The 18,774-nt window shown below is 40.8% G+C and overlaps 2 protein-coding genes across 5 annotated transcripts in view; one reads left to right on the top strand and one right to left on the bottom strand.

Annotated features, from left to right (window-relative positions):
• sdk2b (sidekick cell adhesion molecule 2b) overlaps positions 1-18,774 on the bottom strand; it is a 224,859-nt gene that overhangs the window by 174,369 nt on the left and 31,716 nt on the right. Inside the window, exons 4-5 of the mRNA XM_088283938.1 lie at positions 13,272-13,373; positions 2,388-2,491 (exon numbers count right to left, since the gene is read on the bottom strand). The gene's annotated coding sequence lies outside the window, so the exon portion shown is untranslated. The remainder of the gene's footprint in view (positions 1-2,387; positions 2,492-13,271; positions 13,374-18,774) is intronic.
• Positions 5,758-7,767, top strand: LOC148317524 (uncharacterized). Of its 4 annotated transcripts, XM_088283942.1 has the most exons (6): positions 5,758-5,876; positions 5,940-6,061; positions 6,858-6,965; positions 7,008-7,070; positions 7,134-7,328; positions 7,579-7,767. In XM_088283942.1, coding segments are annotated over exons 2-6 (393 nt in total). In that variant the 5' UTR covers positions 5,758-5,876; positions 5,940-6,036; the 3' UTR covers positions 7,581-7,767. The 4 variants fall into 4 exon arrangements, with proteins under 4 accessions (XP_088140068.1, XP_088140066.1, XP_088140067.1 ...); XM_088283940.1 differs by having other exon boundaries at positions 7,008-7,328; XM_088283941.1 differs by having other exon boundaries at positions 7,050-7,328.

The following is an 18,774-nucleotide window of genomic DNA, read 5'->3' on the forward strand; positions in this document are numbered from 1 at the left end:
ACCAAATCATTGAGAAGCGCTGCCACCACCAACCTGTCTCGCTACAATTAAGTCTGGCTTTTTGCACCGCCACACAATCTTTGCACTCATTGCATGTCCATAAACAAACAAAGACACAGGTGGGCGGATAGGAATTTTCAGGTGTTATTTGTGCCCAGTCGAACGTTTGGCGAGATACGCAGGTAGGTCCTCGTTAGGAGAGAAGGAAACAGGCGTGTTAATGAACGATAGGGACACAGGTGGTGATTAATGTGTGTGGCATGTGGATGAACTGTGAAGTGCAATTTTGTGGGATAAACAAATTGAGACGAAGTTTGCACATATGGATAAAGTCGTTTGAACGTATTGAAAAATTCGACCCAAATCGTATTTTCTGTCAATAATGTTTACGTGTTCATACAAGCTGGAATGAAAAAAAAAAAAATCTCTTTAAAAACTTTTCTCTGCTTTGGCAGTTCCACGCTTACTTAAGTTTAAGTGTTATATGTCACACCCCAAATGAGAAAAGCCCCGATAGTTTTGCGTTGGGTCAGACGGGCGGGTAACTGCCGCATGCGCGTTAATATTGCGTGAAAGGCGTAATGGCGGATCTGTGTGACGCAGGTGTGTGAATACTGGTGTGATGAAGAAGTGGGCGGAGACCTGATGGGTGTGTACTCACATCGCGTCACCGGACCACAGATGAAGCGCGAGAGAGAGGGTAAAGACGCATTAAACTTGTGAACCCCGAGAGCTGCGATTTTCAAATCAAGCAGAAAAACGTAAGAAAGAAAGAAAGAAAATCAGTCAGGAGTCAAATGCTGAGCCTGTGATAACAAATAAATGAACATATATTCGAGTAACCTAGCGACGCAACCCCCCTGCTGCGGCTGCAATGCAATAAAATCACTCACAAACACGAACGCACACGCCATCCAATCCCATCTCAGTGTTCTTCAATAAAAAAAAAAAAATCCCTTTGGACAAGCATGATGGAGAGGCACTCGACTGCGGAGCTGGAATACTCAGAAAACGACTTGTGGATGAAATATTACCCTGCTGGCAGATGGCTTGCCAATCCAAATTAAAAAAAAAAAAAGTTGGAGTGGTCGGGTTGATGCCGCACCCTTCACCGACGCTATATTTCACCTTTTTACACGTGCTGACCCGCCTTCCGATATACACACAAATGCTGACAGCGAGATTATTATATAGGCAAGCCTTTACAGGAAGTCAGGTGGTAAATTACCGAACCGTTACTCGCGAGGCACAGAGATGAATCGTCATGAGTAAATTTCCCTTTCATGTAGGACTGAAGAGCAAAATAAGCAAAACTGTTCCTTTGGGGGATGATAAACAATATGCTCGTTTACAAACCCACTAAAGTTGGAAGTCCAAGTCAAATTTAAATTAAATAGAATAGTTATGATTTCCGTCAGCGGGCGGTTATGAGTGTGAACCCATATGATCGTCTTACGTTATCACATACAAAAAACAACTTGATGGAAAGCCATTTTTTGAAATACCAGTATTTGTTTGTTCAACAATTCTTCAATTAATTTTAAAAGGGGAGAATCGGGAACAAATAAACGGCAATAAAAGTGAAGAAAAATGTGCTAGAAACAGGACGTTGACGCATGCGATTTGCCCTTTGCAGGCCACATAAAATGAGGTTGGGGGCCAGATCTGGCCCCCGGGCCTTGAGTTTGACACCTGTGGCTTACACAGATTCGACGACTTTAAGTGAATACACGACAAAGACAAGATGCATAATGTTCAAACTGAAAGATTTTTTGCCTTTGCAAATATTCACTCATTTTCAGTTTGATGCCTGAAACACTGAGCTTTTAACAACACACAAAAACATTTGAGAAATGAAGGCTAATTGTCGAAGATTTTTAAGTAGAATCCATTTTTTCAACAGTTCGGGGTTTCACTTGTTATATTTTGCGCTTCATATTGTGCCACACATTTTCAACCGCAAGCAGGTTTGGACTGCTGGCAGGCCGGTCGATCACAAGGTTATTATAGTGAATGAAAATTAAACATTTTAATTTATAAAAAAATAATAATAATTATAATAAAAACAAAAAAAAAAAGTTAAATAAGTTAACTGAAACTCTCTTATGTTTATAAATATATCTATTGTTATAGTGAAAATATCCATCTTCTTTTTTGTCTGCTCTCAGAAAGTGTAATTCTTGGGTGCGAAATACATTTTCTTCTCCAAAGATATGCCTTAGGAGTCAAAAAGAAGATTTCTGGCATGAAAGTTTGACAATGGCTTCAGACTGCCGATCAAAGCGCGTCCAATTCAATTTAATTAAAACGAGCTTCCTGCGAACGTCAATGTGGAAAAGCACAGAAACGCGCTGATCAACGAACCCCCCCCCCCCCAAAACAATTACCTTATTGCCAGTGCGCGTGGTGACGTTGTCCTGGTATCGAGAAACGGGTGACAAAGCAGAGCCCTTTAGAATGGAGTCCAACACATGCCCGGGATCCTGCCATACTGAAAGAGCCAAAATATTTAGATTAGATAGATTCCATTTTAATCGCAATTTATATTAGTCAATATCTGTCAATTCATATTCCACAAACACAATATTAATCATAATGCCATATTTAGACTAGTGAAGGCACATACAACAAAATTCAAATAATGTTTTGGGGTTGACTTCCCCTTTAAGAATATCCCACCCCAAAGAAATCCTCACTCACGAATATGATATATGGCCAAAAACATATTCGCACCACCGCATTGATAACTCAGCTGAATATTAATCTAATGTTGATAACAGAGTATAAATGTTATGGATGGCCTAACAGCCAGAGAAAGGATCACCAGGCAGACTTAAGTGTTTGAGAGCAGTGACAAAGGCTTTATTCAAACCATTTGATTGGAGGTCTAAAGGGCCAAGGTTTGACAACTATGAGCTAGACGAACGTGGGCGTACGTTTGTTGCGAGAGAACGGCGCAGGTGGGTAAAATTTGGATACGATAAGACGAACATTTGATGAGACAGAAATAGGTGGAAGAACAACAAGTGAAATGCTATTCGAAAAGCGCCGCAGGATGGAAAATGTGTGAGTCAATTAGGAAACGTAAGGGAATGCGGCGTATCATGTAATAAAAGAGATTCCTGTTTAATAAAACATCCTCTCTGACAGAAACGCATTACAGCGCGACAGACGAAGAAAAAGCAATAATCTGAGAATATGATTTTCAATTAAACCGACACAGCAAAGCAGACGCCAACTTCGAATACTATAAATGTAATTGAATGTGTATAATATATTTAAAAAAAAGAAATGCTACGCCGATAATGCAGGAGCTCCATGAAAATTATAGTTGTATTTTTAAACACTGTACATATAAATGTCTAGTTTTTACCATCACGTTAAAGGTGAAATATGTTAGGTTAAAAAAAAAAAAAAAAAAAGACTGCCTTCATTTTCCATTATATGCAGTTCATTAAAAAAAAAGTTAAGTGAGGTCAAGAAATACTGTTTTTTGTACAATAAAAATCAAAATTATGTTAAGGCAAAAATAAAAAAATCCTTTATTCTATTTTTTCTTAAAAACTTTGTACTGAAAAAAAAAATGCACTTCCAATAAAGTATTGTCAAAACCAGTTGTCATTTTTATTTCAAACGGATTTGTTGGCATTTGCTCAGCTGGAAGTAACTCAAAGTAAAGTAAAGTTCATTTTCAAGGTAACCATGGCAACACTGCTCATCACCAAATTGAAATAATTAGATTGATTCAAAATAATACATAGAGTAAAAAAATAAGAATTTGTGTGAGTTACGCAATAGAAACAGAATGTGTGTTTCACAGCTATCATAAAAATTCAAATAAATGCAGCATTTAGTGACAAACGAGAATTTGGCGTAATCGCTGATAGTGTGACATTCTGTGTTATCCCCATTCGCATTTTTTTTTTTTTTTTTGTGGTTGCCGTTATCGCTGGTGTTGCACTGTTGCCCATGCAGACAACATCTTCCCTTATCTGGCACAAACGCGACAGGCGGTCCATCTTTAGTCGGATCTGGCAATACCAATGATGCGTTTCGTGAGCGTGCGCACACACGCAAACACACACACACCCACACACACAGACATCTACACAGAAAAAGAAGTAGGTGGGAGAAAGCGATGAATTATTCTGCTTGATGGCGCACCTGTCGTCTTAACATTGTGTGTGTGTGTGTGCGTGTGTGTGCGGTGAACACAGCACCACACGACAAAAGAGCCTGCCTTCCATCTTCACATGCCATATGTTTGTCAGCCACATTTGCAAGCAAGAACTTTGTTTTTTAAAAGGAAGAGACATAAAATGATAGGCCATTAAAGGATTATGGAAAAATGAAAGGTTCAGGGTTCGAATATCAGCTCTGGGCCTCCCTGTGTTGAGTTGGCGTAATGTCCCCGTGCTGCAACTGTAAAAGTTTGTTAGACCACAGGAGGATTACAACAAAAAAAAAAAAAAAATGGGATTTGAAATATATCTTTTGTCACATCAGTCCTGGAACTTTTCTGACACACCTTGCCAAACGTGAGCAGCATGCATCTTTCACGGTCACCTCTGTGACATTTTTCCCGGCTAAAAAAACAGGAAGCCGCACGCTGTGACGTTCGCAATGCTCTGAAATCACTTTGGAGAATTGTTTTTTGAAACTTTAAATGCAGGGAGGAAGTGACAAATTAATAACTTGCTAGCACCCCAGTGTTCTTTAATGTCGTCAGTGAATAATATCAATAAAAACGTTCTCATCACCAGCAGGGAAGTGCTCGATTTAAAAGCAACGCAATAAACATCCACATTATGTTGGCCTGCGTCTTCTTCTATGGAAGTGCACCTGAGTGGAATATTACTGCCCCCTGTGGTCGCTCCTAAAGATCCACCCATCCAGCCATTATCCAAGCCGTTTATCCTCACTCTAAATTCAGCTAAAACAGTGATTGAAATATTTATTTATTCCGAATAAATAGAAGAGCTGCTCAGTTGGAGATGGTGTTTATTTTTTTTCTTCCGTGATTTCCTCTTTTGTTTTTCCCTTAGAATCGTATTCACATCTCCAAATTAAATCTGCCGACCAATCAAACATTAATTATTCCCTGTTTATTTATTTATTTATTGAGGCTTGATTGCATTTCCTTGTGTGTGTGTGGGGTGTGTGTGTGTGCGTGTGTATGGTATGTGCTAATGAATTACCTGCTGGATTTATGCTAATGCATGTTACAATTTCCAGGCGATAGTCATCAAGCTGTTTTTTTTGGGGGTTTTTTCCAAGATAGCAGGTACGCGAGAAAGTCTTTATATTACCGGAAAAGAGGAGATGTGTTCTATGTAGGCCCACTCGTCGAAATATTGCATTCTGATTAATATAATAATTATAATAAGCAGTAAAATTCACCCATTTTTAGCCATGTTGGGCGGCAGCCATTTTGTCACTTTGGTCGACTGAAAATGACATCACAGTTGATCAAATAGCGACCAATCATGGCACTTCCTCAGAAAACAGGCGGGCCGTGATTGGTATTTACCTAAGCACTGAGCAACTCTGATGTCATTTACAGCAGACAGAAGTGACAAAATTGCTACGATCTAAAATCGTAATATTACGGGGGAAAAGTTATATATATAAATTATACAAATTACGTATTCTTTTCAATACATGGCAAAAAAACTGTCCTTTTGTCTTAGCGCCATACATGTTGTGTCTTATGCCGGCCAACATCCCTACTGCGCCTTTAAGACACCCAACCTGCGTCTCACCTGGAAAACCTGTAAGACTTGCTGACACACCCGCTCTGCTCCAGATGTAACGTGACCGCTGCTTCAGAGGTGTTGAGAACTTGAGAGTGAGATTGAAAGCGACAGAACGAAAAGGTAAGAGCACCACTTCCTTTATGCCGCCTTCTCCTAATGGGTCTTTCCCTTCCTTCCTCCCAGGGAGGCTGATGGAATTTCATTACTTCTGATTGAAAAGCCGACAACTTTCCAAAGCGAGGAGGAGGCGCACTTAAAATGCCGCCGTGCCCCCCCGTGGATGCCGTCAATCGAATTTACCCTCGGTCGGAACAAATGCGGGACCCCTCCCCTCTCGTATAGAATTTTATTATTTCCAAATCTGGGTTATCGCGGAAAATGCCATCGCGACTGCCAGGGGAGCAGTGAGGGAATGTTCATCAGTGTGGAAGAATCAATCTGACGTCACTGGCTAATGGGCTCATAAAGGAGCCAAAAAATGTTCATGATTCACAGTCAAGAGGTGTAAAACTACGCGGAAGGGTGAATTCCAGGTGAAGGAGTTATATAAAGACTACAAGCACAAGATTTTAAAGAGGGTGGCGTGATAAAACAAACACGCCCGTGTGAGCAATTCCAAAACAAAACAACAACACATGATGATGACACATGGATACTGCTAAGCAGGGGTGTGGAAAATACGGATTTACTGAGTATGGAGAGAAAGCCAGGCTAAAAAGTTGGAGTATTTTGACAAAAATGAATTTTTTTTTTAAGATGCACGTTGAGAGTAAATTCAATATTTTTAGAAAAAAAAACATAAAAAAAAATATTTATGCTTATCTAAGAAGAAAGTGGTAATTCTTTGAGGAGAAAAAGTATTCTTTTTCTAAATAAAAAAAAAGTTCGGATCTTCTGAGAATAAAGGTGAAAATGTGAGGATTTTTTATTTATTTTTTTATTTTTTTATTTATTTAATTATTTATTTATTTATTTATTTAATTTTATTTAAAGCAAGTCTAAAAAGTTTGCGACTTAATGTGTAATACAATGTATTTATTTATTTATTATATTCAGCAGAAAAACGGTCATCAGTGACTCACCCTCCTTTTTGTCTTCCAGGCTTTGGACGCATCCCTGCACCACACGCCTCCACAGTCCACATCATGTCGGCCGTTTACAGCGAGGAGGAGGAACTGGACGCAAAGCCTCCACCGTACCAGGCTCAGCCTCAGATGTACCAGGCACAACCTCAGATGTATCAGGCACAACCTCAGATGTATCAGGCACAACCTCAGATGTATCAGGCACAACCTCAAATGTATCAGGCACAACCTCAGATGTATCAGGCACAACCTCAAATGTATCAGGCACAACCTCAGATGTACCAGGCTCAGCCTCAGATGTACCAAGAACAGCCACAGAGGGTCCAGGTGACCGAGAGTAGAAACGACCGCGACAGTGACGGAGGCAGCAAGTGCCCCAAATGCTGCCTGAAGACACGCAACTGCCTCATGAGCCCCGAGTGCAGCCGGGCGTTGCAGATCTCCAGCGTCGTCGCCATGTGCGGAATGTGCCTCCGTTTCTTTGTGTGTAAGTGTTCAGGATCCTCTACTGGAGAAAAACACTCGCTTCCCTCACACTCAGTCAAAGCCGCTTTGTGATCTCAAACATGCAACAATTGACTGCTACTACAAACGGTTTTACGAAAATAAGATGGTGAAGCGGTGTGTGGCACATTTTCCCACATTCTTCCTGTTTCAAGAAAATGAAGAAAGTTTAGGTGACATTCCAAGGATGGCCCGATGTTGAAAGTCATGGAAGTCTTTTTTTTCTTTTCCAGAATCGCCAATCCTGACCCAACTTGTCAAGGCTCTAATGGCTCCCCCCCCCGGGTCCTTCGATCTAATGCTTCTACGACGCCAAATGCCATCGTCCATCCATCGTGTGTGCTATGAGAAAGAGTGGTGAAGTTGGGCCGTTGTGTATTTAAAGAAGAGTTTCTTAATATATTATATATTTTTCATGTCAAGCTTGTGTGGTGAGTTGTACTTTTGAATAAAATGCAATGGAAAAAAAAATAGATTTTTTTTTTTGTTTGTTTTCAATCCGCTGCAATTCTTTCCAATTTCAGACTTATAAATAAAATAAATTAAAATCGAAAAAAAATAAAATAAAAAAAGACAAAGCCAACAGTTGCTAGAGCGACACACTTGGATGATTTGTAGATGAGAGACAGCGCTGAGGAGAGCGACTTGTTGTCGTGGAGGATTGTGGGAAGGCGGCATCAATGACCTCAGGTGGATTTGGTGTCAGGAAACATAAAACGAATACATGGTCTGCATCAGCGTGATCCTGACCTTGTGGCAATAACGGCAAGATGAGAAAGATCGTAAAAAAAAATAATAATAAACAGGGGCTGGGACCGTCCAGAGCATGCTGGCCCAACACGTGAGCAGATGATAATCTCTTCTGGCTTGGTGATGCAGCATGTGGCGCATTGCCTTCACTCCTGTTCCAAGTATGTTTTTACACGCTGGCAAACAGTCTTCGGAAATGATGTTTTCCAGTTCCATGGGTCCAGCGATGAAAAATTAGAAACTCCGGGATCCACTTTTTTTGCCGGTCCCTGTTCTCATCTGCTCAACTCTGTAGTCCAGGATGAAGTGTTCTGTTTGAGTTCCAGAAAAGAATGATCCAGTTTAGGGGCGGTGCCACAATGGAATAGTCCACTTTAAGATTCCAGAACGTCTGGCTGCGTTCAAGAAAGTTTTTTTTTTTTTTTAAATGGAACGGTCAGCTTTAGACTTTTGCCCGGAATGGGATGATCAGCCTTGAGCTGTATTCCACAACATAATGCTCCGCTTTAGACTCTATACTAGAATTGGAATGGTCCACTTTTGGTAGTGGTCTAGTCCAGAATGATCCAGATCAGGATTCATTCTCGAAAAAATGTTCCGGTTTAGGCTATGTATCAGGACAAACACGGTCTACTTTGGGTTCTGTTCCAGAATGCAATTGTCCACTTTAGGGTACAGTTCATTCTAGAATGGAATGGTCCACTTTCGGTAGTGTTCCAGATCAGGATTCATTCCAGAAACATGGTCTGCTTTGGATTCTGCTCCAGAATGGAATTGTCCACTTTCGGGTGCAGTTCATTCCAGAAGGGAATGGTCAATTTTGGGATGTATTGCTGAATGGAACTGTTTTCTTTGGTCTAGTTTCCAGATTTTCACGGTTCAGCTCGAGTAGATCTAGAACATAATGGTTCACACTCCAGAGCTGAATGGTTCAATTTAGTTTATATGACAAGATATGAGTGTTATCACATTCAATGTAAAATGAGGAAGACCGCTGTTCAGTGCAGAACTTTAATCAGCGAATCCCCGCCGCAAATGTCAGCAATTAACATGTTGAACGTTTCGGTTAAAAGCAAAGCGGACAAGTATAGAACGTTTGGCACAAAGGTCACAGTCTTCAAGCATCGTTTTTTTTTTTTTCTTGTTACTTGCTGTAATTTTGCATTTCTCTTAATTTTCTCCCATTCTTGTGTGGCCTACATGTTGACGCCGGCGTCACAATAAAGGGGTGACATTTCCAGCAGACAGATTAGGGCCGCACTCCAATTAATTTTGCTTCCCCCCCCGCGTTAAACAGACAATCAGGCAAAGGCGAAATGTCATGGAAACAAACGAGGAGTCGCCATGTGGTTGACAATTACTGCCAAGCACCTCACAAATGTCGCTATGTTCAAGCGTGGACAATGCGGGGACATCGACGTGGGCTCGTACGAAGCAGGTATGGTAGCGTGACGCTAGCGCGACTGAGCGCATCAGTATGTTGACGAACAATTCTAACTCTTGCATTCATGTGATAACTAACTGACACGTTCTGTTTTGAAATGGAGCTTTAAATCCACCATTCAGTTCTGGAATTAGCCGAACGTTGACCATTCGAATATGGAACGTAATCCAAAGTGGGGTCATTCCATTTTGGAACCTAGCCTAAAATGGACTATTCTGTTCTGGAATAAATCCAAAAATGGACCTGGAATATAACCGAAAGTGGACTAATATTGGATACATCTTGGGTGGATCATTCCAGTTTGGAATGCAGCCAAAACGCGACCTTCCCCTCCTAAAGTGGACCGTTATATTTCAAAAGGCAGCCAAACCTGTACCATTCTCTTCTGGAATGTAACCTAACCGGACCATTCTGTCCTGGAACGTGGCATAAAATGAGCCGAAAGTAGACCAAGCAAAGTCTAAACTTGACTATTCTTTACTGGAATGTACCCTATACTGGGCCATTCCGTTTTGGAATGTATTCAAAACTGCATAATGTATGTTCGGTAACACCGCCTGACATTCCGGAATATGCCATAAAGTGAACCATTCCGACATGAAGGATCGTAAAAAGCGGGACATTTGTTCCTGGAATAGCGCTTAAAGTGAAAGAATTCTGTTCTCGAATGTGAGTCTAAACTAAATCATTCTGTTAGCTTCAAGTGGACTATAGCATGGTAGAATGTAGCCGAAATGTGACAATATCGTGACAAAAAAAAGGCAAACTACGAATAGTGGAAAGGCAGTCAGGTGTGTTCGCTGGCTGTTTATCAAGGTGGTGACGGTATTGTGGATGCGAGGTGTTAATGAACCACACTTCCATCTCTCAGGTCGCTTTAATTACCTCCCCGGTCGCCAAGAAACACAGCTGGCATCGGCCATGATTGACTTGGACCGCCGTCAGCCACGACGCAATTTGTCGCGTGTAAGCGCAACAAAAGCGACGCCTCATTACACCCGCCAAATGAACACGGCGGAAGCGAGCGCGATTCCGACGTTTTGTTGTTCCGTCACCAGCACGGAAGTCTTTCCCGGCCTTGATTCACTTTGCTCGGTGCAAAACAAAACAAGTGTTTTTGTCTCCGGCGGAATGCAACAACACAATCGTCGCGGCTAGCACAGATGCACATTCATTACGCCGCTGTAAAAAGATTATTTTCACTTAACTACCGCTGAGGACGTGTAAAAGGAGAATACAGCACACCGGAGGTACGCTTAAAGGCTTGCAAAGTTTGTGACGACCTTCAAGACTTGGATGGAACTCCCCCTCCCCCACAAACACACACACTCTTAACATCTTCCTTCTTCTGGCATGACGGGAATGGGAGATAATTTTTCCTTTTTTCAGTCTAGTTGGTGCGTGGTAGGAAAAAAAAAGGAGATGACATTTCATCACCATGGATACATCATCAACGTTAGCTCGATGGGAACATTGTGTGAGTTTTTTTACAGACGTACAGACAGGCCTGCCCACATCTGAGAGTACTCTGTCTCTTATTAAAAGCAGGAATATCACGGACACCTGGGTACACGAACGCCACATATATAATTCATTTCGTCTTCGCACTTCATTGACATTCCTTTTTCCTTTTTTTTTTCTTTTTTTAGATATTTTTGCTGATTATTGTTTTGTATTCTTTTTTTTGCAGAATTTTTCATAATTGAATGAAATGTCTTTATTTTGTTTCCTTGGTTTTTAGTTGCATATTTTAATTGTGTATGTATTTACTTTTTGGGTTTAAGTTGTTGAATTAATTTACTTTTTTTTATTTGATTTTTTTTATTTACTTAAATGTATTTATCTTATTTTATTTTAATTTTCTATTTTGGGTAAAATTTTTCTTACTTTATTTATTCGTTCATTTGTGCTTCTACCTTGTATTTGAATTCTATTGTCATTTTTATATTTCATAAAAAAAATTAGATTCCTATTTTTTTATTTCTTTATGCAACTTTATTTATTTCCTTTTTGTATTTTTCATTGTTTAGTTATCTTTTCACTTTGATCTGTACACTTGACTTTTGAATAGATTTTGTTTTGGTTCATGTTATCTTTTAGTTCCCTACTTGCCTCGTTAATGTCTTGCCTGTTCATTTGTTTTTTTTGTTTTTTTTCGCTCCCTGTTCTCTTCAGCCCCTTTCTTTGGGTCTACTAATCAGCTCCCTCCAGCACCTTGTGTTTCGTCCCGATGTGCCTCGTTGTCTCGCCATATTGTTGTTATTTAATACCCCTGCTTTCTTTGACGGTGTCAATTTATTGTATGTATAAATATTTATATATTTATTCCACAAATGCATTTTTTTGTCATTTGTAGTTTTGTGTTTTTTGCTTTGTTTGTGCTTGCTCTTGCAAGTCATTAATTACAAATAAATAATTTGACAGATGTTGATGTGGATACTGGACTTCTCTTGCAATTTAGGCTGTAACAGTCTGCTTGCATTGGGGGTAAACTGAGGAGCCACCAGATTCAGAAGACGGGGCGCTGACTTTAACGCAAATTGCCGCCACCTACTGGAATGTAAGGGAATAATTTTGGTATGTTCAAGGCCATTATAACGTCATTGAATTATACAGAGTACCTCATTTTATGACCACCGAGTGGTCTTTGAATACCCTTGCAGAAAGTTAGACATGCCGCACTCACTTTTCCTGAAATCCAAAAACGAGCTGACCATGATATTTTTTGCGAGCCTCCGTTTTCCTTTCAAAGTATGTCTCCTGATAAGAGCACAATTCACTGCAGTTCTCACTTTTTTTTTTTTGTTTTCTTTTGTTTCAGGATGATCCATTTCCTCCTCCATGAGCACAAGAGCCAAACAATAAAAGCAGCGGCGTATCACTTTGCCCGAGCAAGACAAATAAAAAGTTCTTGACACGGCGCGTACATTACACCGCGCGCAAACAAAACAACTTGGCCGTTTATCGTGCCATACGCATCTGCGATGGGCTTTTACCTGCTAATGGAATTTAGCTCCATTGAGAGCGAGAGAGAAGCAGCCCGCCCCATCAAAAGCCAAACGCTGTCGTCTAAATATTGCATAAATCAAAAATCCATTAAGACGGCGGCGGCGTGCTGCTTCCATCACCTGAGATCTCTCGCCAGCGCTCTCAAAAGAAAAGAGTGCAGGGAAGATGACACCTCCCAAAAAAAATAAATGTGACTTATTATCATCATCTTGCAGAGGGTAAAACACAATTTTTACCCTTTAACATAATTCAGTGAGTCTTAAGTCATTCACTGCCATTGACGGATATTGAAGCGAAAAAATACATTCATTCTACCAGGGATGGCATGATAAGGTTTTTTGTTTTTTTTTTACCAACTTTTTTATCTAGTGAGACACCTCAGGCCATCTTGAGTCAGCTATGTATGCAATAGAACCTAAAAAAATGAGGTGGGTCGTTTGGAACAACCTAAATTGGTCATTAAGTGCGATCTGATCTCAAAAGTCTGTTTTAAACTAATACCGCACAAACAATTTTTTGATTGATCACATAATATCAACATTTTACAGTGCAGGGTGGAACAAGTACACACACCCCTCGGCTAATGACTCCAAAAGCTAATCGGAGTCAGGAGTCAGGCAACCTCGAATCCAATCAATGTGATGAGATTAGAGGTGTTGGTTAAAGCTGCTCTCAAAAAAAACATTGCCCGGAGTGAACCATGAGAGCTCTCAGAAGACTTACCGTCAAGAATTGTTAACTTGAATGAAGCTGGGAAGGGTTATAAAAAGGATCTCCGGTAGTCTCCAGCAGGAAACTTTCCAGTATCTTCATGGAGTTGTCTTACTTTAAAAAAAAATAAATAAAAAATATGTTGTAAAAATTACAAGAGGGGTGAAAGGTTGCATTGAGACTTTCCAAAGGATTTTTAGCATCCTTTCTTGCTCTGATAAGAAAGGTAAGAAATGCTGCCAGGCTGAATCCCAAGAGGCGTTATTGTTTTTTACTTAAAGGGGAAGTCAACCCAAAAAATTTCTTGGCAAGAATTTCTTCTATGCAGGCCCACTCGTCGAAACACGGAATTCTGATTAATATTGCGTTTGTGGAAGATGAGTTAAGCAGTTAGATCCACCTGTTTTTAGCTACCTCAAGGGCGGCCATCTTGTCACTTCCGTTGACTGAAAATGACATCATAGTTGCTCAGGTAACGGCTAATCACGGCTCACCTGTTTTCTGACATTGAGCCATGATTGGCAACTGTGATGTCATTTCAGTTGACAGAAGTGACAAAATGGCCGCCCTATAAGATTGCTAAAAACAAATACATTTTGCTTTTTAACTTGTGTTTCATAAACATAACGTAACACAAGACTAGTGAAGGCGCAAAGAAAGATTTATTGCAGATAATCTTTGAGGGTGGACTTACCCTTTAAGACATCAATAATGTTCTCATCTTAACTGGTGACTATCCCACTGCGCCACACGCGATTAGTCTCAAATCAGATTTTGCTGAAAATAAATTGACATTCACAACCTCAGACATAGAAAACAAATTCTGTTTTTACAAAGTCGACATAGTGTGCGTAGAATATCCGCGTCGCTATAAAGTCACCTTCTGGTTGCGCGCTTTTGTGCTCATGTGGTCAGCGGCTTTTTGTTCCAGCTGGACGCTGAGGTTTGTGCGACAGATGCCACATTAAGCCACACCGCCAAGCCCCTTGTCACCCCCACCGCTCCACAAAACCCCTTCACAGCCACTGGACCACCTCGGCGTGTGTGTGTGTGTGTGTGTGTGTGTATGCACGTCACGTTGACATCTCCAAAACAATTCCATGTCATCATCATCGTCATCATCATCATGGTGGCAAAGGATGTCAGTGTGATGTTTGGTGGCGTAATGACGGGCTAATTTAGCGCTACACAATTAGCTTTTATGGCAAAACAATGGCGCACCTGCAAAGAGGCACATTTGAAAGCTCTTTTTTTCCACTCCACTGGTCAAAATCAACACCCCTTTTGTGTTTGTTGGTTTTGTGTGTGTGTGTGTGTGAGATCAAAGCAATTTTGACTCATTATTGTATGGTTATTGTACATTTTGTTGCAATGTACATGTGTCACGATGGTGCAATTATCCATCTGTGCACATTAAGGGATTGTTGTCCAAAAGCCAGGCAAGAAATCTACCGATTTCTGAGTGGGATGTGGTACTAAATAGCTGCAGGATGTCGCTTCTTGACTACCCACAAGCTTTTGCGGATCTTCTTCTGTTGTTTGCCGAAATAATGATTTTTCAGTATGACTATTTTTTTGTTTTTTATTGGAATCCTACCAGTTTTTCAAATGGTGACTTATTCTTGTCATTTTTTTAATTATTTTTTTTTTTATATAGATATCCTCCACCATAAAATTACGATTTTTTTTTTTTATCCTAATTTTATGCAAACTACATTCTCCGAATTAACCATTTTTTTTATACTGGAATGATAATTTCCGCAAAACCTTTAACTTTTCCTTGTACAGTTAAAAAATATATATATCATTTGCTGACTTTGATTCCACATTTTTGTAAAGTAAGTTCCCAAATAATTTTACAATTTTACTCGTAATGTTTCTGTTTCATCAATCATATTTTTAATACGACAATCTGCGGTCATTTTTCCTTCCTGGACTGGAGTGTCAATCACCAGGCACATTCTTCCCCCTAGCAAGAAGCATTTCGAATGTTTCGGCCTTGGCGGAGGTCAGAGAGGCTCTGAACAGTCATCGGGGACAAACAACTCAATGATCCTCCACGAGGACTTCTTCGGGACGATCTGTCGATATCCGATGCGACGCTACGTGGCCTGCGTCGGAGGCTAAAATTGGACGTATTGAATGGTGACGCTCGATTGCAAGCCTCAGCGAGTGAGTGAGCACTTTAAATAGCAATAAGAGCCAATCAAGTCCCTGCCTGCTGCTCTCAAATTGCCGCCGTCCTCTCAGCGGAGCTATGCAGTGAAGTCACACAAAACGCACACACACACACACACACAGGCACACTCAGGAAAAAGACCAAGGCAGTGCCTTTGTTGTTGCTCTATGGAGGGAATATTTCCATGCGGCAGTTACACAGTGAAAAGAATAATGACTTTTTTTTTGTTTTGTTTTTAAGAAAAAAAAAAATAGAGGAACAGCAGCACCCTGCCTCCCTGTCCTCTCAGTTGTTGCTTTGGGAGTTGCTTGATTTTTTTTTTTTTTTTTTCTCCCCCAGACGTGACAAATTCAGTCGTCCTTCAGGAAAAACATTTTTTATAATTAGACTGTCATTGCAATTAATGACAATGTTTACCGTGGCGCTGCTACTTCTTCTCCCAAGGTTATTGTGGTGCCGATGCAAAAGTTTGCAAAGGAGGACAATAAAAATAAAAAAAAATAACGGATTCACGTCTCAGTATTCACACTTAAGCCTGAATGGCACGTCTCTATTCTTTCATTGAATCCAGAAAACACTTTTAAAAGAAATAGTCATCCTCTTTTTTTAATAACCCCCCCCCCCCTTTTGAATGCAGAAAATAAATAATATACGTGTGATTCAATAGAATTTAATTGTGGAAACGCAAATCACAAAACCTCACACACTGAATAACTCAGAGCTCAAACAATGGATGCCACATATATCTTCTGCATGTCGTAAGCATTAACTCGTTTTTATTTTATTATCATCATGTCGATTAATTTTACACCTAAGAAAATGCAGTGACGTCAACATTAAAATGGTTGGGCTGCACTCCAACACTGTCGGCCCGTGCTTGATTGCGCAATCTACACTTGCGATGATTTCATTTGAAAGTTGTCTTCTTTGGCCGTGAACTCCTCTCTTAGTTCTTCCCCTCGCTTACACTTTCTCCCCCTCACTCACTCTTCCTCTCTCTGTAACGCCGTCCACGGTTCGACTGTTTAAAAAAAAAAGGTGCTTACATTTTATTGAAGTAGCAATTGTAACGACTGAGGCATTTGGGAGGGTGGCACAAATACTGTCCAATTAGCTCATGTGGTCTTGTTTTGAAAGAGCAAACGTGACTTTGTAAGACTGTTTTGTCGTATTCGGACAACCGTGCTCAATGTATTTAAAAAGTGCCATTTGGAATCGGGAAATGGGTAGAAAGCAGAAAATGTGTTTGGACTTTTGGAGGCTTGAGAAGAGGTTTGGCTCAACGCGTGTCAGTTTGAATAGTTGTCATATGCGTGAACATTTTAGGATGTCTATTAGTGAATGTCATTTGATCCTTTTTTTTTTTATTATTAATACAAGATATGCGCGGATTGTTTCGGCGGTGCAGGAATAATGATCAAAGAAGAAAATTGATGAGCGTTGTTTCCTGGCATTATGAGCCATTTACTCTTTTGTCCAAAGTGATTGGGACAGGCACATGAAAATGTAAATTCACGCCCGTCTTCTCCTTTCCGCCATTTTGTCAGCGGAGAGGAAGGAATTAGGGGCACCGGCCCCCTCGGGGTAGACTATTCAAATGGCCGTCTGAGTCCCAGACACGCCGCCATTTGCACGCTTGCCACATGCCTCTTTGGCGAAAGTGTCCACCACTCAACTTTAGCTCATCTCACGAGCCCTTTTCGCGCACACTTAAAGGTAATTATTGTCATTTTACACAATACAATAAGTCTTACACTGAGAATAATAAGAACAAAAACATGTATTGAAAGCCAAGCGACAAAGTAAATCACAAAATTGAAACCCACACGCCACGCAAACTGGATGTTGCCTTTGCGGAGGTCATAGTTGTAGTATGTAACTGTAATACCAACTAATGCCACAAGGGGGTCTTGCACCTCTTCTACAGCCAATGGCTAATCATGCAGATGAGGTGCAAGCAGTCCATCAGGCCTCAGCAGCCACCTGCCTGCTGGACGAACCCCAACGTGACATACCCCAAGTGATAAATGCCAAACTTCCCGCCTTTGCCGCCTCTCTTTTATTTTTCCGCTCCGTCGCCACTGGCGAGCCAAACCGCGATGCGTGAGGTGAGTCGGCAACACCCCGGGGGAGCCGCTGTTGTCTTTACTAATTTATCCCAAATAGCTGGCGTGTCGTCCAGCCCGTCCGCACTCGCCAGTGCTGGAGCGGAGCATCTGTTCGGAGATGCAGGCAGGACAGTCATCGGCATTGGCGCGGTGGAGTCAGCGGACTTCCTGCGTGACAACATCAACCGCTGGCTCACTGCTGCCCACGCAACAACACAGCACAGCTCGGTCGTCACATCCGAAGCAAAAGGGCCTCGATGACACAAATGAACTTCAACTCACTGTAATTATGTTGTAGTGTCGCGCAAACCGAGATGAAGCAGCATGTGGCGAGGACACCAATATATATATATATATATATATATATATGTGAGAGTAAAATGAGAGAGAGAGAGAGAAATAGATAGATATATTTGAGTAGTCTACTTTGTCAGTTTAAATATTGTACTTTTATGCCAGCATGTCTCCGCTTCTCCCTCTCTCTCACAATTTCTCTTTCTCTTCCATTTTCCATGCCGGCAATATTGTTTCCCAATATGTGTCCGCCCGCTAAACTTTCCCCATCTCTTGTAATCGGAGCTGGCCATTATTGCACTCGGCCGCCCATCCCGCAGATCGTTCCCTTCCTGATGCAATTTTGCACTCTCCCTGTTTCCCAAGCTTTTCACTTAATAATAAAAGCCCCTGCAACGTGCATGTTTTATTTTTTTTTTCTTTGTTATTTTCCTTTCATTTCGGCCATGTTAGTGTTGTCTTTGCGGGAAAATGCATCCGCTGCCCATCAGCGTGATTCATGAACGCCACCAACACGGAGCAGCTGTTGGCCTTTGCCACGCAGCCCGTCTATGAAATGTCATGCATGTGGCAAACCTTGTAATCAGTCTGCGAGATGAGAATGGAAATTGAGTGCATTTTTTTTTTTTTTTGTCACTAATGCATTTTAAATACGTGCTGATGTGCTGGGCGACCTGCAGCCAGCAAAACATGCGATGCTCTCACAAAAGAAAGCTAATAAACATCGACCTTATGGCACAGGGATTTATAAGTGTACAAGTTTTTAATTTTACATAGAGCAATAACATTCCTTAAAGGTTTCAAATATAGTGATCCCATTTTTTCAAAGGATTGGTGAAAATCCATTTAGCGAAGCTGAATTTTTTTTTCTTTTTTTTTTTTTTTTTTAAATAGTTTTGCCCAGACTCATTTCATCTAACCCCATTAATTCCGT

Source organism: Idiotropiscis lumnitzeri, chromosome 20, assembly GCF_059441095.1.
Source record: "Idiotropiscis lumnitzeri isolate Australia: NSW breed Sydney's pygmy pipehorse chromosome 20, RoL_Ilum_1.0, whole genome shotgun sequence".
Taxonomy (NCBI): domain Eukaryota; kingdom Metazoa; phylum Chordata; class Actinopteri; order Syngnathiformes; family Syngnathidae; genus Idiotropiscis; species Idiotropiscis lumnitzeri.